General features: G+C 36.0%; 1 protein-coding gene across 1 annotated transcript in view; it reads right to left on the bottom strand.

Annotated features, from left to right (window-relative positions):
* Fsip2 (fibrous sheath interacting protein 2) overlaps positions 1-23,246 on the bottom strand; it is a 77,064-nt gene that overhangs the window by 16,060 nt on the left and 37,758 nt on the right. Inside the window, exons 16-17 of the mRNA XM_042688393.1 lie at positions 12,902-21,668; positions 33-9,424 (exon numbers count right to left, since the gene is read on the bottom strand). Of these exons, the coding sequence (XP_042544327.1) occupies positions 33-9,424; positions 12,902-21,668 (18,159 nt within the window). The remainder of the gene's footprint in view (positions 1-32; positions 9,425-12,901; positions 21,669-23,246) is intronic.

The following is a 23,246-nucleotide window of genomic DNA, read 5'->3' on the forward strand; positions in this document are numbered from 1 at the left end:
CACTTGATCTTCACTCCTGCATTTGCACTTACCTCACAAGGTGTTACATCCAGACGTCCCGTCTTATCCAGTGAGGTCCGTCTTTCTTTTATCCTCTCTTCTAAATCAGATGAGAGGGAGGAGTGATTTCTCCCAGTTATTGATGCTTTTCTCAGTTCTGCTATACTATGTCCAGTTCTCTTTAAACAGTCCATCTGAAGTTGTTCAATTGGTTGGGTTTTTATGGAGAGTACTGCTAAGTGTTGTGCAATAATGTTTGGATCAATTTTGATGGGTTTTTCCCGGATATATGGAACTATTTTAACTGGTATAGAGTCTCCAAATGTTTCTTCATCTGACTGTTCTTTATCAGAGTCAGAGTACACACTTGCAATGTGATTTTGTGCCTTTTTAACAATCCTACTGATGTCTAGCTCTCCAAAGGGGGGAGAATTACTTGAGAGAACACTGTCTAATTGAACTTTTGAGACCTCATCAATAATCAGGCTTGCCACCTTTTTAGGAAAGGCTGTATTTGCACGTCTCATATCATAAAGCTCTTTAAGGGTTCCAGATTGTTGTAATATATTACTATATATTGAATCAATAACCTGAGTAACCATTTCTATATCATGTGGCGTTAAAGAATGCTCCCCAGGATAGGCAGTTACAAGGCTAATATTAGTTCTGTCAATTTCAGTTGATACAGATTTTGTCAGTTGAGTTGCAATTTTGTTTAACTCCGGCTTTGATAAGATGCTTGCATTTTTGCTTTCAGCATTTGGTAGTACTGGTAGTTTAGCCAAGAACAGGGCCAATGCTTCTTCTAAAATCTGGCCATCTAACAGAGAATGTTTACTGGATGAGGACTTCTGGGATTTCAGTTCATTGATAATTTTGACTACTTTTTCTACTATTTTGACAGCTTCCAGAACTAACTCTGTATTTGATACTTCTTCCTCTTCCTGAGGCTGAAATTCAGAATTAGAGATTTCCTTCACCATTAAACAACCTATTATATCAGAAAGGGCATTGCCCTTACCCAGCAAGTCTTTAAATATAGAAGTAGGAGAGCCAGAGTGTTTTAAGACATTGGTATAAACAGCATTAACTACTTTTTCAATAATTGCTTTGTCAGCTAAAGGTACAGGTGATTCCTTATCTGGTTGTGCAAATTTGATCTTACTTTTGCAGATAAATTCTTGGAATGAATTTAATATTTTTGAGATCATTTTTTCCATTTCCATTTCTAGAGATTTGGTTATTTCCTTATCCCCTTTTGGAAACATGGCAAAAAGCTTTGATAAAAATTTTACTGCAATTTCTTCTATTACGTTACGAGAGAGCTTGTGAGCCCGTGGGGGTGGAGGTGGGACAGTTCGGATGACATTTTCAAGGATATTTTCAACAACACTGTCAACTTCTGCGCACTGATGGGGAGTTAACTCTCCAGAGAAATAGTTCTGCAACTGATTGCCAGCCACTTCCCGTACAACTAATTCAACTATGGAGTCTGAAAGAAGCCTACATCCACTGGTGATGCAATTCTGTATGACCTCGTCTGATCCAAATTGAGGCAAAAGGTTATTATAAATGGACTGCGCCACTAATTGAGTAATCTCATCATCATTGGGATGTAATGACTCGACATACTGTATAATCATATCTTCATCTTTGGCAATCTGTTCTGCAATTGTACTTACTAACTTCATTTGACAAAATTCGAGTTCTGTGTATGCATTGTCCTCAGAGATTTCTCTGGTGCTAGTGTCAGGTATTTGGGGGAAGATTTTAAATAGAAGAGCAGAAATCACATCCTCTAAAAATTTGTAGGGCAACAGTATGGTATATGGCGATGATGTCTGACATTCTTTACTGGCAGTCTGAGCCACTCTTTGGATCTTTTTGACAATTTCTTTAGATTCCAGAGGCAAAAATGCTGAAATTGGAATGCCATCACCAAATAGGAAGTTAAGTTGCTGCTGAAAAATTTCATTTATCACTGAACTAGTTAGTTTTTGAGCAAAATGTTCCCCATTATGATTGATATCCTCACAAATAGATTCTTGAGAACTATGTTCCTTCAAAACACTGCAAAGTGTTGAATGAACAACTTTGTTAACTAATGTTTTATCCATTTCTGGTACCTTATCTACAACAGATACCATATCTGAAGAGGATTTTGGAGTCAATTTATACATCTGTGGCATTTTACCCTCCATTTTCATCTCAAAGCTAGATTCTTCTTTTGTCGGTTCTTTATGTTTTGGAGGTAGTACATCAGTCAAATGTTCTTTGCTTGCACATGAGAAAAGCTCTTTTTCTTTGTCAGGCCTAAACACCTTAATCTGCGCATCTGAAAACTCCTTCAACAGTGAATCAACAAGTTTTAAAGCTATGTCATAGAGAGAAGCCTGATGTTGCTTGTTATTAACATCTGGATACTTATCACTTACTTGTGCTTTGGGTGAGGAAGAGAAGATTAATTTGTTAACCAATTCAACAACAACGTCTTCTAGAAATTTAGCAGGAAAAACTCCAGGTTTACTGTCTTGGGCGTCTAGTTCATTACTCAGCTTACGTTGTACTTCTTTCTCACTTACTTTCTCTTTTTCTTTCTTTTCCTCATTCCCTTTCTCTGTATTTTCTTTCTCATTGTCAGGGATTTTTTGATGGCTTGAGGGGGATAAGTCCATTGTTATAACAGAGCCAGACCATGCCAAATCTCTGCCAGGTTTATCCCCTAGGGAGCTTGTTTTACATTTGAGTTTTGTAATTTCAAATTGTTCTTCAGGGAAGGACATTTGTAAAACATTGTCATAAATGTTTTCAATGACATTTTGAACACTTCCATAATCTGCGTATGGTGCCTCATCCATACCTGTTTGACCCTGAAAGTTTCTTCTTTCCTTTTTGCTTGCCTTTTCAGTTATTTCTGCAGTTTTCTCTGTTGTAGTCCCCACATTTCTCGTCTTGGGCTCAATTATCTTCTTCGAAGAATGTAACTCAGTGGTCTTGCCATCTAGTTTTATTGAGCTTCCAGGACTGCCAATCTTCTTTTCAATGTCTACTTCAAAATCTGATCTTTGTGTTTTCTCCTTATAGTCTGTGTCAATAGTTGCTCCTGAATAATGTTGCTGTATCTCGTCAGCCTGACTCTGTGCATTTTGTGGAGCTGATTTTGTCTTTTCAATTTCACTCAAATGCTCCTGAGTCTCCTGCATTTTCTTGCTTGTAGTTGTAGAAATAATATTTGACACATGCTCATTATTCTTTTGGATAGAAATTTCCCGTTTCCTTCCATCCTTTTTATTCACACCTGTAGCTGGCCCTGACAGGTTAATCACATTGCTTTTCATAATGTCAGCTAAAGAGCTAAGTATTGGATCTGGGATGGCTATTTTCTTCTCTGAGGCTTCTTTAGTGTCAAAAATTTTCTTTCTATGCATTGCATCTGTAATGATTTCTAAACTGTGCATCCTTTTTTTTGAATCGAAGATTAGAGAACTTTTTTTATGCAGTTGATCTGAAGGACGCTGTTTCCCTTTTACATATCTAGTTATCTGTGTAAATGTGCTTTGTGGTAGCAGCTGAACCCTTTGAGTGATGTTATCTGGATTTAGAAATGAAAAGAAGGTTGAAGTCCAGTCTCCTGAGAATAATGGTTGAATCTTGAAAGCAGAGATTGCCTTCTTTGCTAAACCAGCAATCATTTCTATAACAATGTTACCATTATCTTTCTGAAGGTCCTTAGAGCTCAATTTCCCTATGAACTGATCATATACAAAGTTAGATATTGTATCAATTGTCTCTTTATCTATTGGTGGAAAAGAAAATATTTCTTCAGCATTTGGTAAAACTTTAATTTCACTTTTCCTAAATTCTCCAATGAGGGAGTTTGCAAACTTGATCGCCATACCTACAATATCTGCCTCTGGCATCTCCTTTTTCTTAGAACTTTCAGGAAGAGCTGGAAAAGAACAAAATTTGTGAACTAGGTCAACAATTACATCTTCCAAAAATGTAGCTGAAAACAGAGAAGGCTGTGTCTTTTCTTTCTTAGATTTTTTAACTGCAGTGGGCTGGTAATGAGCAGGTACCTCCTTGGAAGATGGTTCTTTCTCATATAAAAATGGTTGCAAGTGGTGATCCATGATTCCTCTCATAATGAAACCAGCCATTTTACTAAGAAAAGATCCCTTTTTTTTGTCTGAATCCTTCTTTACTTCAGCTTGGAATTCAGATTTTTTCAAAATATTACTACATATAGAGTCAACAAAACTCTCAATGGCTCCTAGTTGCATACTTTCTGCGTTCTCCTCTGCTGTGGCAAGTCGGATCTCATGTTCAAAAATTTCTTTTATAATATCCTCAGTCAACTTTGAAGCTGCATGTGAAAATTCATCATCAGGTGTGTCTGCTTTATCCTGTACTTCATGAGCTGTGTCACTTGAAGGGAAGATTTGCACTAGAAGCTTGTCAACCATATCCTCTAGAAGACAGCGAGGAAACACAGTAACACAGGATGGTAGGGCATTGTTATCTGTCAAAATTTTGCTAAGTACATTTCTGATGATGTTATCAGCTCGAGGTGAAGTGTAGGAAGAAGTCATTAATTCTCCTGAAACTAACGACTGCACATGATAGTCATAAATTTCCTCCAGTAGAAAATGATATATCTTCCTTCCAAGGCAGGTAGCATCACTTTGGATCACCTCATATACTTTAACCAGTGATTTATATTCATCTAACACTTTTTCATAAACGGAGTTGACTGTTTTTTCAACCATGTCTTTATATTCCTCTGAGACACACAGATCTTTATCCAAGTCATCTGCAACCAAGATCTCTGATGCAATGAACTCTACAACTACGGATTTTACTAATGTTGTAACGATATCAGTTATTTTGGCTTCTACTCTCTCTGGATTTGTGTCAGGCAAGACGTTACATACAAATGAGTGAAGAATCTTGCACAAAACCCCAGAAATTACTTCCTCCAAAAAGACAGCTGAATTCACAATGAAAGACAAATCTCTCTTTTTTATCTCTACTACTTTTTGTTTGGGAGTTTGACCCACTGAAGCTGAAAGAAGAGTTTTATCTCCAGATAAAAATGACTGTAGATGATGGTTAAATATTTCTTTTATGATGAAACTTGCTATTTTTGAAACAGGTATACTACTTATACCTTTTCTGTCTCTTGTGAGAGACCGGTAGAGATCTGACTGAGAAAGATCAGCATAAATCGAATCAACCATAGATTGTATATCTCTTTCTGAAATCATACTTTGATTTCCATTCCCATGTTTAGTAATACATATTGCATGTTTTGAAATTATTGACATGATCTCATTTATCAGTTCCACGACTGTATTATTTAAGTCTGATTTAGAAGTATGTGCAAGTTCTGAACTGGGAGCAAATGTACTAATTTGAGACACAAGTTGGGTGACTATTTTTTCCAAATGCATATGTGATAACATAGTAGTATAGATTGTTGAAGCCTGTCTCCGGAACCTTGACTTAGTAATATCATATTGGACTCTGTTTATCAAAACATTTTTGCTGAGTTTGGAATATGACTTAAAAGGCAGGTTTTCTATTAGATTTGGGTGAATCTGGAAATCAATAATTTCAGCCAGGATGAGTTTAGTTATCTTTGCAGCCAATGACTTTGTATTATTTAGAAAATCTTCATCAGATATAATTTCTACTTCATGTTCTTCTAAAACATTGCTGTATACCCTGTCAACGATATTTCTGACCACATCTCTCTCCACTGAAGGCAAACACAACTGTTCTTCTGCATTATCTACAACGCTAACTTTGGCTTTTGAGAATTCCTCTATTACCAAACATATGAGTTTTTCTGCTTTATCAAATAGTTCATCATCTGAATTTTTTATGGTTTGCAATTGCACAATGCCTACTACCCTATGAAATATTTTGCTTAAAACCCCAGAGACCACGTCTTCCAAGAGAGTTGAGGAATAAACACTGGCATAAAGTGACTTTTGTCTTTCTTCATCATAACTGTAGGTATATGAGGGAGAAGCGAATGACTTTCTGTCCAAAAATGGCTGGAGATGCTGTTCACAGATATATTTTATGATAAAACCCGCCATTTTATCAATAAGGATATCATTACTGCTTGCAATACTTTGCTGTAGTGATTCCTGAGACTCAGAGCCCTGTAAAATATTTTTGAATACCGAGTCCACAAGATGTTGAACTTCATTTTCTGAATAAGCAAGTTTGGTATCTTCTTCATCTTTTGAAAAACCAATCTCATGTTGGGAAATTTTCATCCTAATATCACTGATTAAGTTGGAAGCCATTTCATTATAATTCATTCTTGATTTATCCTTTACACTTTCCATGGTTGGTACTATGTTAGATTCAAAAGGGAAGAATCTTGATAATAAGGTTTCAATCAGATCTTCTAAAAATGTGTATGGCAATAAAGTATTATATGGAGGTAAACTGTGGTTTGATTTGCTAGTTATACTGAAATTACTAAGGATATCATGAACAATATTCTCAGCCACTGAGTTAGAATAGGAAGAAGCTGACAAATCACCGGAAAACAAAGGATGAAGAAGATAGTTTGAAAGAGCTTTTATAATTAATTTGCTAACATTTTCTACAAAAATGTCACTACTTTCAGACTCTGCATCAATATCAGGATTGAAACCATGCTGCTGTAAGACATTCCTATAAACTGAAGTGACAAGTTCATCCACAATATCTGTATCATTATCAGGAAAATATTGTGCCTTGACATTACATGGAATATGAATTTTAGCTTTGTCAAAATGGTTATGCACTGTATTTACAATTTTTCTGGTTATGTTTTCCAGCTCAACTTCACTGCTAAGCTTTGGGGTAAAAATCTTAGACAAAAGCCGGGAAACAATTTCTCCTACAAATTTTTTAGGGTAAATACCACAGTTGGATGAGTTCTGGGACATATGGGTTTCTATGACTTCACTGAGAACTTGCTTAACCATATCAGATACTGCATTTGGTGGTGTCATTGGGCGAGAGAGAACCTCTCCACACAAAAATGGTTGGAGATGACATTCAATTATCTCTTGGATAATGAAACTGGCTATTTGATCAATCATAATTGGATTTCGGCTGACTATACTTTTCTGTACTGAAGCAAGAGAGTCAGACATTTGCAAAATATTATAATAAACAGAATCCACCATCTTTTGAAGGTTTTTTCTCGTATATAGATTGTGGTTATCATAGACAGTTAAACAGATTTTATGTTTTGAAATGGCTGACATAACCTTATTTATTATGTAGGTAGACATTTCATTAAAATCTGAATGTTGTAAATATTTTTTCTCCAAAAAAGATGATAAAATTGATGGAGGAAGTAGCTGAGACAAAAGTTTTCTGATGACAGCTTCTAAAAATGAGTGTGGTAACATAGTGCTATAGACTTCTGAAGACCTGGCTTGGGAAAAAAATGTTGATAGGTTATTTTGAAGTTTTCGAAGTATGATTTCAGCATTGAGAGGGTAATAGGAACAAGGCCTGAACCTTCTCCTGATTCTTGATGGGAGTTGGTAGTCCAAAATCTCTAACAGTAGGCTATTGAATATTTGTTCAGATACTGGAGTATTGTTACCTGTCAGATTATTATTGTAAGTGGCTTCTAACTGATACAGTTGTAAAACATCACAGTAGACTGAATCAACAATTTTACTAATAATTTCTGTACGGACTGGTGGAAAACAAAGCTTTTCTTCAGCATTCCGTAGAAAAGTGATGTGTGCATTATTGAACTCATTTACTACACTGTTCACAAATAATGTGTTTACCATATTAAGCCGGGCTTCCATGATGCTTCTATTTTTTCTCCACAATGAGGTAGAGAGTTTAAAAAACAATTGTGAAATGATTTCCTCCAAAAATGTAGCTGAATAAATACCTGTGTTGGTGCTTCTTTGGTATAGCTTGTGAGGAGTGGGCATTGTATCCATTTCCTTTGTTTCTTGTTTGCCACAATGTGACCAAAAAGGTTTTACTGCAGCTTTCTTGCCACATGGTACTTTGATTTTAGAGCTAGCCACACTGGAATTTAAGGATCTGGCCGAAGGATTGCTGTCACAAGTCCTGATTCCAAAAGGGCCCTTAACGTGTTCTAATTCTATAAACTCTGGCCTTTTTGACTGCATTTCTCTCGTTTGATAATTTAAACATTTGCTTTCAAAACATGGGCTTTTAGGAGCTTGTACTAAACTGTTAGATAATTTCTCCATCAATGACTTAACTAAGCTGTGGGAAATAAATGTAAGTATACAATCTGATGACAATAAATCTTGGTCAATTTTTGCCATATTTTCCAAAAGATCTGCCATGTAATTTCCTTGAAATTGTTCACAGTCCACTGATCTCCTAAGATAGTCAAAATCCCCATCTTCCATACTTCGAAGTATTTTTAAAAGTTGACCTTCTGCCGATGTTTCACTAGAAGACCTATTCTCAAGAGAGAAGGTACCTGTGTATTTCTCCAGAAGTGTTCTAATTAGCTTCTCACACACAATGTTGAGAAGAAAAACTGACTTAGGGGAGAGCCCTAGGTTATTCTTAAGTATTCTATTACTTTGAATACTTGAAGAGGAGAAACAACTCTTTGCTATTTTACCAGAGTCCATATCCCTACCAGGGTTTTCATCTGGTAAAAACAAATCTAATACAATATCAAAGACTTTATTGACTACCTCTTTGGATTCAGGAGATTTTAGGCTACCAATCAGGCTGTCTAACCTATGTGCTAGATAATTTAATTTATTTTTTTGAACAAGTTGATCAATTTGATAAGTATATGATTCTCGTTCTTTGGTGCCTGTTTGACTGTCAGTGGTATTACTTTTGTTACAAATGGACATACTATTGCTTCTAACTGCTGAAAATGATTTGTTTCTTGCATTATTTCCAAAGTGGTGATTTGTTCCTATTTCTCTGGACATTACATGAATCACACCTGCTAAGAGATCCTGAAAGAAATCATCAAAATCAGAAGAAGTTACTCCTGGACGGTAGATGTATTTGATTTTTCTGGAAAACTTTTGTGGTGCAATATCAGCTTCTATAATGTTACCACTAGAAAGAATGTCAATAATGATTTCAGCAATACTTAAAGCAAGATCTCCAATACAAAGAGACCTAGTCTCAAACACTTGAGAATGAATTGAAATAATTGTGTTAAATGCTGCTTCTTGGATTTCCCATACGTTGCTTTTTCCCCTGCACTCATTGGTGCCATCAGAAATACTTGATATTAAATTGCAAATGACTGATTCAGTGAGGTATTCACAAAATTGAAAAATTGAAGAATTATTGTATATGCTTCTTGGAGAATGTCTTGATTCATATTTTTTCCTTGACAGTGTGGAAACAATGGATATCTTCTCTTCAGTGGAAACTTAAAAGAGAAAATATTACTATTTTAGGCATGGATTAAGAAAATATGGAAATGTCAGTATATTGGTATGCACAAGTAAATTTTTCCAGTGGAACATCTGGAAAAAGGAAAGAGAAAGCCTACTAAAGAAGTTAGATTTTCCTCAAATACATGTTTCTTGTGTGGAAATAATCATCTCTCTTCCAATTCAAATAGTCATTTGTCAAGGTTGATCCTGCTTAAATGGTTATAGACTCTAAGAAGCTGACAATCTTTGTGCAGAGAAATGTTTTCCAGGCTTACTTTTCCAAGCCTAAAACATCTACAGTGATATCTGGAGGCTTGATTTGAATATTTTAAAATATTTTGTCAGAATATTTAATAATTTCCTATAATTATTTTAAAACACACTAGTTAAATTGTTTAATGTCATGCCATGTTACTCTTAAGATATTATGGAGCTGGGTGCTAAGTGATGCATGCCTGTAATCCTAGCTACTAAAGAGGCTGAGATCTGAGGATCACAGTTCAAAGTCAGCCCGGGCAGAAAAGTCCATGAGACTCTTATCTCCAATTAATCACCAGAAAACTGGAAGTGGCACTGTGGCTCACATGGTAGAGTGCTAGCCTTGAGCTGAAGAGCTGAGGCACAGCACTGAGGCCCAGAGTTCAAGCCCCATGACTGACAAAAAAAAAAAAAGCTATTTTGGAGCTGTAATCATCTATTACCTTGATGAAAACAGAAGTGTTGTGAAAATGGCAATACTGCCAAAGGCTATCTACAAATTCATTGCAATACCCATCAATATCCAAACCTCATTCTTCAATGAAATAGAAGAAGCAATTAAAAATTCATATGCAACAATAAAAGACCCCAAATGGCAAAAACAATCCTTAGCAGCAAGAACAGGGCTGGAAGAATATCAATACCAAACTTCAAACTTTATTACAAAGCCATAGTAATCAAAACAGCTAGATACTGGTGTACAAGAACAGACCTGAGGACCAATGGAAAAGAACTGAAGAGCTAGAAATGGTCCCACAGACCTATAGCCACCTAATCTTCAATAAGGAAGCCAAAAAAATAGGATGGAAGAAAGATAGCCTCTTCAGTAAATGGTGCTTGCAAAATTGGTTAAACACCTATAGAAAACCAAAGTTAAACCCTTATATATCACCCTGCACCAGAATCAACTCCAAATGGATCAAAGACCTCGAAGTAAAAGCAAAACATTACAGGAAGGAATAGAAAAAACTCTAGGACTCCTTGGCACATGCCAAAATTTTCTTTTTTTGGGGGGGTCCGGTCATGGGGCCTGAACTCTGGGCCTGGGCACTGTCCCTCAGCTCTTTAGCTCAAGGCTAGCGCTCTACCACTTGAGCCACAGCGCCACTTCTGGCTTTTTTCTTTTTGCTTATGTGGTGCTGAGGAATCGAACCCAGGGCCTCATGCATGCAAGGCAAGCGTTCTACCACTGAGCCACCTTCCCAGCCCCCAAAATTTTCTTTTTTTTTTTTTTAATTTAATTTAATTTTATTTGTGAACATACTGTACAGAGGAGTTACAGTTACATGGGCAGGATAATGTGTACATTTCTTACCAAGCATTGCAGCCTCCTCCTTTGTTTACCCTTCACATCCCTTCCCAGCCTCCCCCCTCCCCCCCTAATCCCTTTCTTAATAAAGACCCAGAAACACAACAAATCAAAGAAAGGTTGGACAAATGGGATTTCATGAAACTGCAGAGCTTCTGCATGGCAAAGGACATAACGAACAAATTCAATGGAAAGCACACAGACTGGTACAAGATTTTCACTAGTCATATAACAGACAAGGGCCTCATATCTAAAATATTCTTAGAGCTCAAAAAATTAAATCTCCTAAAAACAAATCCTCAAAGAAACAACTGCCTCATTAATAAATTGGCTAAAGATTAAACAGAGACTTCTCTGAAGAGAAAATAAGAATGGCCAAGAGACACATGAAGAAATGCTCAACTTCTCTGGCCATAAAAGAAATGCTAATCAAAACAACTTTGAGAGTCCACCTCACCCCAGTTAGAATGACTATAATAAAAAGGTCTAATAACAACAAATGCCGGAGGGCATGTAGCCAAATGTTGGTGGGAGTGTAAACTTGTTCAATTACTCTAGAAAGCAGTATGGAGATTCCTCAAAACACTCCACCTAGAGCTCCCCTATGATCCAGCAGTCTCACTTCTGGGCATTTACCTAAATGACCACAAAGAAGGCCATACTAAATTAGATACCAGCACAACTATGCTTATCACAGCATTTTCCACCATAGCTAAGATATAGAACCAACCCAAATATCCCTCAGTAGATGAATGGATCAAGAAAATGTGCTATATATACACAATGAAAGTCCATGCTTCCATCAGAAGAAATGACATTCCCTCATTCATAAGGAAATGGAAAGACTTGGAAAAAATCATATTAAGTGAAGTAAGCCAGACCCAAAGAAACATAGGCTCCATAATTCCCCTCATTTGAAATATTTAGTATATGTCTAAGATAGTCCTAGCAGATAAGGAGAATAGCTCAAAAACTATGTACATATGATCATATAAGACAATGCTAAGTGAAATAAACTCCAAGACATGGACACAAGAGGTTTTTGTTGTTGTTGTTGTTTTCATTGTACTATGTGATTCCTTGTTCCTTTTGTATGTTCTTCCTCCTATGGTATATTCTCTCTTGTCACTGTATTTGATTTTGGTACCTGTGTATTTTTTTCTTTTTTTTAAATTGTTTTTTTTTTATTGTAAAAACAGTGTACAGAGGGGTTACAGTTGCACGAATAAGGTAATGAGTACATTTCCTATCAAGCGTTGCTACCTCCTCCTTTGTTTATCCCCTACCATCCCTGTACCTATGTATTGTATATACATTTATCTGAATTAGGGAGGGAAAGATGAACAATAAACTGATAAGACAAAGACGAGAGGGGAACCAGTGCAGCAGCCACATTCACCAGACAATATGTTGGAAATGATCCACAACTTGGGGGGTAGGGGAGAGGGGAGGGAGAGGAGAAAAATGAGGGAAGGGATAACTGACAAGAAATGTACTTATTACCTTATTTATGTAGCTGTCACCCCTCTGTACATCTCCTTGACAAACAAACAAAACCAACAAAAACAGAAGTGTGGCAATTCCAGAAAGGTTAGTGTAAATTGTAATGGCAGAATCAGAGATAAGAACTTTGAAAACACTTTAAAATCATGCAACAATCTCCAAATATGTAGATACAAAACAACCTACTCCGTATATTCAGACTTTAGATATGCTTAACGTTTTAAAAATCATTGTTTGGCAGCATAAGTGACTAAAAAGCAATTAATAGTCATCCCACCTTCAAGGCTATGTTCAGCAAAACAGAGAATACATATTCTTGAAAGAGAGATCTTTTAAACATTATCTTTTTCCATTTTCCCTAAATTATACTAGCTTTTAAAATAAGCGATGTTATGCTTACCTCTAGTTTTGAAGTTTTTCAAATGTGTGACCACAGATGTAGTGACGTGACGTGCTACCAAATGAATTTCATTTGGACCCAGTTCATGATCAGCAAAAGCAATGACTTCAACTTCTTTCAAAGTCTTTATTTTTATCGGTGGGTTCTTCTTTTGCCATTTTTGCAGTAAAGAGCAATCTTTCCTCAAGGCTTCTGGGTAGTTAATTTCTTTTTCTGATATACCGCCGATTGGTTGACACCATAATCTACGAAAGTTTTTCTCTTCCTTTTTTCCTCTTCCTCTGGATATGAAAAATGGTTTCATTGATTCCATATTGTCATTCATGTACTGTTGATATGGCAAACCAGAGCTTGACAACACAGTATTGACAATATTTTCTGCAGCTAAACAGATTCTGAGTGGAGAAACTGTTGTCTGAATTTCATTTGGTTCAACCATTGGTTTTAGAGTCTCATAGTGAAACACTTTCGGGTTTCCACCTTTTCCAAACTCTATGAATGACATGGCTTGTCTAAAAGCTTCATCTGAGGAGTCATTCACTTTATTAAACAGCTTTTTTAAGACACTGCCTTCGGGGATTGTGTTCATAGCTGTATCACTATGTCCAAAGTTAGAATTCCTTCGGTGGTAGTGCTGTAATTTGTTTGTTAAACGTGATGCCATAGTTTTTGAATTGGGCCTTTCCATTGACTCTGAGCTTTTAATTGTTTCTGGTATGTAGGAACTGGCATATGAGTGTGAACTTGAGGAAAGTCCGTATTTTTTCCCTGCATCTTCCTCTGAATTAAACACAAAATCAGATCCACTCCTTGGTGTAAGATTATCCTCCAAACTAGCATGGTTTAGCGCTGATGTAGGCTTTTTAATTTTAGATGCAAATTCAATCTGATTAACAATGTAAACATTTTCATTTTTTGGAAAGAAACTTTTGTTTGGAAGGTTTTTGATCAGTGACTTGTGAAAGTTAGTACATTGGTCTATTAGTGTGCCAATGATCTCACTGGCTACAGTATTCTCTTTCAATATGCTAACTGAAAAGGGTTCCACTTGGTTTATTTCTTTGTCTAGTTTATTCTTGATTAAAGTAAGCATGTCCCTGACGATATCAACAGCATATGTAAGTAAATCTGAATGAAACAAATGAACCTCGAGGAGGGTATTCTGTATGTTTTCTTGGGAAATAATACTACTGGAGTCAGAAAAATCAGAAACCTTCTTCAGTGGTTGTAATTTTGGCAAATGTTTTTTACCTAATAGTCTCTGTTGCATTTGAGAAAGATTTTCTATAGGCATTTTCACAATATCAGAAAACTCATATTTAGAGATTTGCTTAAATTGCAAGTCCACGAATGACTCTAACATGTTTAAGACCCTTTCGACAATTTCTTCCACAATTTGGTGTCTAGGGCTGCTGGACATTTGGTCTTTCATCTTCATGGAACAGATTGGTAAACTGCCGGGGCCTTGCTTGTTTGGAAAACCCTGTTTCCTGTTAGCAGTAAGGTGTTCTTTCCTATTTGTTAGAGTTTCTTTGCTATCTTGACTGGACATCTGGGACAAAAAGCAGAGCTGTAATTTTTCAAATAGCATTTCCACAATTTCCCTTCCAAATTTGTTAATTTGTGTTTTGGTATCTTCAGCTCTGGTAGAACTATCTTTGACCTGATTATGCAATCTGATTGCACAATCCTCAAGAACTGGCAAATGTAAAAGTGAAATAGCATATTCTAAGTCTTTCGCTCTTACTGAAATTTTCTTCAAAATATTTTCAGCTATTATCAATAATTTAACTTTTTCATTTTCCATATCATTCGTTTCCATTTGCCATCTGTCAAACATTTTTTTTAATATACCTTCCTTGGGAAAAATCTGTTCTAGTTGTGAGGAAACGTTTTCTAAGTAAAAACATGCTTGTGCTTTGTCAGAAGATCTTGTATGCTGTGAACATTTGAGAGAATCCAGAGAAGAGAGTTTTATTGGGTAAGCCAAACTGTGGTTACTTGTTGCGTACAATTCTTGCAAAACTGTGTTAATTATTTTACTTGCTTCCATGATTGGATCAGATGGTAATGTTTTCATTTTTGCCATTGCTCTAGTTTCTGTCACCTTTTCAAGTTCTTTTAGAATTGTTTCCAAAATGACACTTATTATGTCTTTGGCATACATTATTAGTTCCAACGTGGGCAATTTTGTTTTTAGCAAGTGTTTGGCATCTCCTGTTGGTAGAATGTTTGGCAGCCCCATTGCAGCCGTGGATTGGCCATCTATCAGAGTCTTCTCTCTGTTAACTAACTTAATCTTGGTTTTGACCTTTCCAGCACTTTGTCCTACGTGGGTTTTTGTTTTAAATTTTGACAAAGAGGTGACTTTCGCTTTTGCTTTTAAATTTGTCTTAAAACCTAGCTTAGGGCTGCCCTTCGGACTAACTTTATGACTATGTGGTCTAACAAATGGCAACTCATTTGAGCAAGCTTCAGGGGATAAACTCTCTTCCACATGCCGTGAGATAAAATTTGTTAATTTATTGGAAACCATTTGGACTAAATCTTTTCCTACTTGCACTGGTGAATATTGCAAAAAAGTATCTTCTAAAAGAGAAGCACTGTTACTCTCTGCATATTTACTTCTTTTTCTTGCTTCTTTAGTGTCTCTAAAACCTGTGTGCATCACTGGTGAAACATCGTCTTCATGAATTTCTACTTCTTCCGCTATTGTAGTATTTTTATATACTGTTGTCATAACAAGAGAGTACATTTCCCCCAGAACATTCTCAACTATATCTTTCGCTACATTGTAAAAATGTGATTGAAGGGAATGTTTTTGTGTTGTATCGGATGTTTTAGAGTTAGATGAAATGTGAGGGGCTTCATTTAATGCAGGCAAATGTCCCATAACTTCCATGGCTCGTTGATCCAATGTATGCAAAATTTGTTTGATTGCACCGAGCAATTCAGTTTTCTCTTTTTGTCTTGATTCTTTCTTTCTCATAAATATCTCTTCCAAAACAATTCTTTGGCTATCCAGTTCCAATGCCACTTGTTTCTGATGTAGTGGATTGGTGAACACTGACACAGTGCTGTCTCTGTCCTTTGCTATTTGTCCTAGACCTATATCATTTGATACAGTTAATGGTAAAAATTTAAGATTTTCCTTTGTAGATCTCCTATTACACAAAATATTTAAGATACTATTAACAGTTTCACTCACCATAATATTTGCTTGAAATAAAATGCTGTTTGGATACTGATTCATGCTTTGGACTTTGAAGTCAAAATCGCTTTTAATAAGCTTCAAAATGGCATTGGCAAGGAGGTAAGCATCATCCATCAGGTTAGCTTGTGATAAATGAATTGTGGATGCAGGTTTTACTGTGTAACTGGCAAAAGTAGACTCTGGAAGCCCTTGTCTGAGAATGCTTTTGGGTATTGATATCCTCTGCATACTAATACCAGATTCTACTTGGCTTGACTCATGAAGAATGCTGTCATCTTCTTTACAGCTTTCTAATTCTTGGCTGAAAAGTGACTTTTCTTTAGGCTGCATAACACGATTAGTTAATAGACCTATTCTTTCAGTGGCAAAAGATTCTAAACGATTAAAAATAGCTTCAGTAATGAAGTTAGCATTTTCTTCACATGGGCTAAGAACAACTCTCTTGGTGTCTTTTTGCTCATCTGTAGCTGATTCCTTACTTCTGGAATACAGAAAATGCTCTGCATTTTCTTTAGTTTTTAACTCTATAGAGAGAGATGGTGGTCCCTCTGCTTTTGGGAGTATATCACAGAAAGTCAATCTTGGCGCATCAGGAAGTTTTGTATTTATAACAAGTGTGACAGCAGAACTGAGGTGATGGAGAACAATATCTACTATATCACCAGAGAGCAAAATGACATCTGATTTGGAAACTGAAAGTTTAGGAATAAACTTGTTTTCATCTTCAATTAACAATTCAGTATTTTCTTCTGCCTGTTTGAAAGCTGTGCTACATTTCAGAGCAGGTGTGACATTACTTTGATTATGAAGTTTTTCATAAATGTTGTACAAGATACTTTCAGTGGTATCTTGTATTTGAAAGCAAAGACTTTTTCGATATTCAGTCTTTTCTAACAGTTTTCCAGTAACACCCTTTTGTATATTTTTATCATTCTCTTTATCAGAAATGGGTGTTGTACACTTACTCTGACATGATACAATATCTAGCACCGTGTCAACAACCTGACTTGCAATATTTTCAGAAACCACAATGCTCTGATCCAAGGAAGAACTTTCTCTCTCTTTATCTAATTCATGCTTGATTCCTTGTAAAAGTTTCCTAGCTACTTCTGTGGCATAAATATTTAATTTGGACAAAGAGAGTTGGCACAATGAGTCTGACTTCCCATGATCCGCCTTACAACAGGAAAATTGCCCATTTGATTGTGAGTCCTTGTCTGATAATGCTTTACTCCACGTAGTCGTATCCTGCTGAATAGGTAAAGTCACTGGAACTGTGAAGTTGACTTGGGGAAAAAAGAGAGAATTTACTTTGGAGGTAGCAAAACTTTCTAAATTTGTTAATATTGCTTTTACAATATCTTCACCTACATTTCCAGTAGTTTGTCTGTCAACATTAAATCCAGACTGAAGAGTGCTTGGATTGCTGTTCAACATGGTGACAGAGGAGCTCCTTCCATAGTTATGCTCATGAAAAGAAACATTTGCTGAAAAAGCGATGAACTCACATCTCCTTTTGCTCATATTTCTTTCTAAGATGGCAGCAGAACAAAGTTTATGAAATACAGTTTTAACAACATCATTTGCCACCATGTATACATCTGTGTCAGATACTAAAGGACCCATCATTTCATTCACAAATGGGTCAGATGCATGAGTGGTTGACTCTTGAACTCTGTGAGGCATGGCACTCAAATGAGAGGGTGATAGAGACAGTTCATTCAGTTGATTGATTAAAGTGTTTTGAAAAATTTCATTCAAAATATTTCTTATAATAGGAATAATTGGAGACTTGTGTTCTTTCTTGAACTTCAATTCAATTTTGTTTAAGGTTCTTTCTAGAACCTGTTGTTGATAGTCTGTTTTAGTTTTTTCTTTTAGTGCTGCTCTTTCTCCAATGTATTCTTCTTCTGTATGGGTATCATTGTCGAAAAATGAATCTGATTCAGCTCCTCCAGGAAGAAAATTTCCATAAACTGGATGGTAGTGATATGATTCAGTGTCTCTACTTTCAGTTTCATTACACTCATCTGAGGATACTGCTTCTAAAATTAAACTAACCAAATTCATGAATGTCTGTGTCTCAGGTGGCTTGTTTATACCTGTTTTTAAATCTGATGATTTCTCACCTATTTCTGTTTGAACAGCTTTCAAAATAGCACTTGATATCTTCTTTGCATGGGCGTATAAAGCACTGTGCAATGATTCTTCAGGTGTATCTGTCATAGAATTGTCATTTCCACATTTTGAGTCCATTTTATTGCCTTTTTTCTTGTCATCATGAGTAGTCTCATGAGTTTCCAAATTTCCACTTGTGAATCCTTCCAGTTTAGCAAAAACTGTGGTAAGAATATCTGAAGCAACAGATTTCAGTTTAGTTGGGTGAGGTTCTTTGGAAACGTTTCTTGTGGTTTCCACAACAATAGTATCTTTCACCTTGCTTTTAATCACCTCTTTATTGTCCTCCTGCATCATTCTGGAAAGTATGGTAGATATTACATTGGTACACTTGGACATTTCTTCAATAATTGAACCAAATGATAAACTGTCAATGTCAAGAGATTCCAAAACAGCCTTGCATCCTGAATTTGCAACGTCAGTATTTGTGTCAACACTACATAATTTTGCAACAATATATTCCAAAATGGTTTTGGAAGTGAGTTGAATATTGGATTGCAATGTAGCACTCATTTGATGATCCTTTCTTTTCTTCTCTCTCTCTTGTTTTCTACAAGGTGCTTTAGATTCAGGATGGGCATCCATGAGTTTGCTTACCATTTCATGGAGTGTTTCCCCAATTCTGTCCAACACTTGTAAATTAGCATTCTCTTTGATATCTTTTCCACTTATGATACTGTGGCGCATACAGGGAGTAGCCAAATATTCACGAAAAGCCTTTTTGTCCTGTATATTTGGCAACATGTTTTGTTTATCAACATCAGAGTCATATGAAGTTTCAGACGTTGTCCTGTCTACAGCAAATGCGGCACCTCTTTGATCTTCATTTCCACTTGACAGCATCTCATAAATCAAATTCAGCAATGGACTTGTTGTGATATCATCACTGAGATCTGTTACATGTGATTCTAATGTTTTATCAGAATCAGCAAAAACTCTTTTACTCTTATGTGGCTTGGTGTGTTTGACCTTGCTCAACTCCAGTTCATTCTGGATAGAATGTAAAACAACATTTACTATTTTAGTTGTATAAGTAATAAGTTGAGATTTGAATGAAGATTTCTCAGTAAGTGAAGGTTTGGGTTTCACTTGCAATTTTTGACAAACAAATGATCTCAACCTATTAAAAATTGCATTAATGATATTTTCAGTAATGTCACCTACATGTTGAGGTTCATTTTCTTCTGACCTTAACCAAGAAGGCTTTGAAGAATCTGTGTTGAGTGAAGATAAATATTTAATTTTCTTTTCACTGTCAAACCGTATGTTTATCGACTGCTTATTTGGTGTTACCTTGACTTTGTGGGGAATATCACAGCTATCCAGAAAAGTTGGGCGACCTGAGGATGAAGTGGTAGTGGGGGTGTGTACTAATGACTTATGAAGTATATTTAACACAGCATCTATTATTTCTTCAGCTACTTCATTAATTTCTGACACGGAAATTATCTTGTCTGTGCTTTCTTGATGTGGCAGTCCTTGAGATTCTTCTGAAACAAAAACTGAAACTTTTTTGCTAAATTTATTACCCACATGATCAGGAGAAACACTAGGTAGATCCTTGATCATGTCTGTTAAAATACATTTAACTATGTTTTCTGAAGTCTTTACAATTTGATGCTTTTGATCTTGGCTGAACAGTAAATTCTCTTTTTTCAAAAATGGCTTTTCCTTTAAGAAGTCTTCATCACTATCCCATTCATCCAATGCATATTTGCATTCAGAGGTATTCTTGGGAGATGGTTTCCTCTTTTTCATGTGTTCAAAATGAGTATTTTCCTTAACAAACCATGGATTAGGAATGGGTTCTTGTGATTTCACTCCCTCTTCTTTGAAGGACGATTCAAGTACATTTTTTACCATGTTGTCTATTTCTTCATTTTCATCGTCAGAATAAAGGACCATGCCTGGAACATTAACAAGTGGGAGTCGTTTTCTGGACCTAGTAGACTGAGACAAACCAGAGCCAATAAGTCTGTACTTCTCTTCAGTGTCAGTATACCTCATTCTGCGTTGTCTCCGTCTTTGACAAATGCCTGCTTTGACTGGATCCGGATGAAGCTGCGTTAGGACATCATCGAGTAACTGAAGGAGTACTACTGTTTCTTCAGATGCTGTAAGTCTGTCATTATTAAGTTCAGTTTGTACATAGCCTAGTATAGTACTAATTGCTTCCTCTATATAACCGACCAAAGAGGGCCTGGAAAATATATTGGATATTAAATTTTGTACTTCTTCTTTAATTAAATTTGCTTCCATGTCAGGTTCAGAACTGGATTTCTTCTTGACAGCTGTTGGGTCCATCCTTTGTTGCTGATCGACAAGTTTCACTGTGTCTTCATTTGGAGGTTCACTTCTCTTACAGGATGCAATAGTCAACAGTTTTTCTAAAATCGCATGCACCATATCCTCTGCAATGTCACGCATGGGTTCTAAGTTAAAGCCCAGAGACTCTCCTGAAGGTTTTCCACTTACTGATGTGAAATATTCCCCAGTCGTGGATAAACTTGTTTCAATGTTGAGTGACAAATCTTCTTGAGAAAACATCTCAAAACACTTTTTCTCAACAGCAGACTCGAGCTTCTCAAGCATATTTTCCACAATCTCAGAAGCTACTGAGCAGATATCAACATCAGAGAGAAATTCTTCTTTATCAGTCTCCGAAGGATCCACATAAACTTCAGCAGTGACAGAAGAAAGAGAGGGAATGATCTGAGTTAAGTCCGACATTATTTCCTGAAAGACACTCTCTAAGATCGTTTGAGTTTCCTCTTTCAAGTGACATTTAAAGTTAACAAAAACATTCTTTAAGTTCTTCATCTCATCTGTAGCTTTTGTTTTTTTATCGCTGGTCACTGAAGGCTCTAAGGTTTCTGTTTCTGTGGTAGCATCCTTAGATATCTTTGTGTCTGTGTCAAGTGGTGTGAAAAGGTGGCTATCAGATTTACTAGTCCTGAGATTTGGTGTTGGAGATACAATGCTGGCTCTATTATATGCGATTTGGGAGGTTATAGATTGTCCTTCACTTTGTTCTGTTTTCTCCAAAACTGCTTTTTCTACAAGGGCAGAAGAAGGTTTTAAAGGTGTAGTCTGTCTTTTCATTGACATGTCAACAGGTGTACCAGGCTCTTCTCGAAATGTTTTGGCCACAGCGGAAGTGGGAGTGAAGCGTCGTCTGTATGTGAACTCTTCACTGCATGTACTACAGAAACTTGAACTCTCTGAAGAAAGGTCAGAGTCATCAGACACTGGGTATCTCTTATGTTTCAATCTTTCTTCATACTTTGTGATGGCTGGATATAATATACTAGTCACTGTAGCCACAACCCACGTCATTATATTGTGAATTATGCTATTCAGTTCTTCAGAGGTTACCTGGGAAAAGGTCAAGCAAGAATAAAAAAGAGATTATGTAATTGTTGTTTGGAGATATGAAGGTAGCACACAGCTTTGAACATCAAATACTCCATAGTCACAATACCATCATGGTTTATAAAGAAAATATTGTAATGACTTTATTTAGAATTTCAGATTAGTTTTAAGATGGTTTTTATTCCACAGTACAGAAAAAGAGTTTGTGCATATTATTTGTCTTTATTCACAGTTTCAGAATCTTGGAATTAAAAAAAAACCTCATGATTCATAGCTAGGATAAACTACCTTCTCAAAAATTGCCATGTTGTTATGAAGGCACATTCCATGCAAATATTTTATCAAGAGAGATACTAGTATTCATAACCCTGCTATTTAAAGTACTTCAAGATATTAATATTTCCCCAAAAAAGATGCAGTAAAAAATAAATATGTGTCTTCCAAGGTGTCTACCATGTAGCTAATATATGAGCATTGAAAATATATCATCCTCATCCCCTTTCCCTGTTACAATGGTGAGTCTGTAGTCTGCATGGTTAGAATGACTATTAAGAATTATACTGTACAACTTAGGGGGGATGGGAAAGGAAGTAAAGTAGGAGAAAATTGAGGAAAGGGGCAAAATGTTTGACAAGAAATGTACTCATTGTCTTACTTATGTAACTGTAACCCCTCTGTATATCACCTTGGCAATAAAAATATGAATAAAAAGGCAACTATATACAAAAGACAATTATAAAATGTAATGTGCTACTGGAATCTGATCTTCCATGCCTATATTCCTAGCTATTCAAGAGGCTGAGAACCACAGTGTCATGGTTCAAAAGCCTGCCCAGTCAGGGAAGTCCATGAGACTTCATCTTCAAACCATACTGAATGTATATGGCTAAAGCGGTAAAGTATCAACAAAACAAGTATTAGGTCCTGAGTTCAAAATCCAATACTAAAAAAAGTAAGCAACAACAACAAACTAATGTAGCATTGACAGAGAATAGCTCTCTTCCTGCCAAAGTATCAGCACAGATGTCTTAGAAAGGAAGAGAAGATATTATTAAGTGAAAAATAATTTTAGGTAGAGAATAAAGTACAAAGTAGAATGGGGACTCAAAGTTCTAGGAAGGCTTACACAAGGGTAGTAAAATAAAGTCATTCATCTATCTGAATCAGAAGTAAAAGGCCAGAAGCCAGGTATGAATGACCTCTTTAGACCAATATTGCTCTCTAGGTAAACTGTACTTGGGACAGATACAGAGTGTACTTACAGGATTAAATGAATTTATGCTTTACTGCAATTACATTTTGAACTTAAATAAGTTATTTTGCCTAGAATTAATTAGCAGTTTATTTAAAAAATTGTTAAAAGTTGTAAGACATCTATCTAGGCTCCAAATAAAAGAAATGGCAGCAAAGTTGGAAGCTAAGTATGGAGAGGCCAGAACAAAAAATATACTATTTAAACTGAAAATATTGTCTGAGTTACATTGAAATTATTTATGCTTTACATATTTTTAGGTAACTCAGTCACTATGTAGCACCCACATAATAGACCTCATGGGTAATACTAAAAGGTATTTTATTTAG

This window comes from Dipodomys spectabilis, unplaced genomic scaffold (genome assembly GCF_019054845.1).
Source record: "Dipodomys spectabilis isolate Male_0828 unplaced genomic scaffold, ASM1905484v1 ptg000115l, whole genome shotgun sequence".
In the NCBI taxonomy this organism is placed as follows: Eukaryota; Metazoa; Chordata; class Mammalia; order Rodentia; family Heteromyidae; genus Dipodomys; species Dipodomys spectabilis.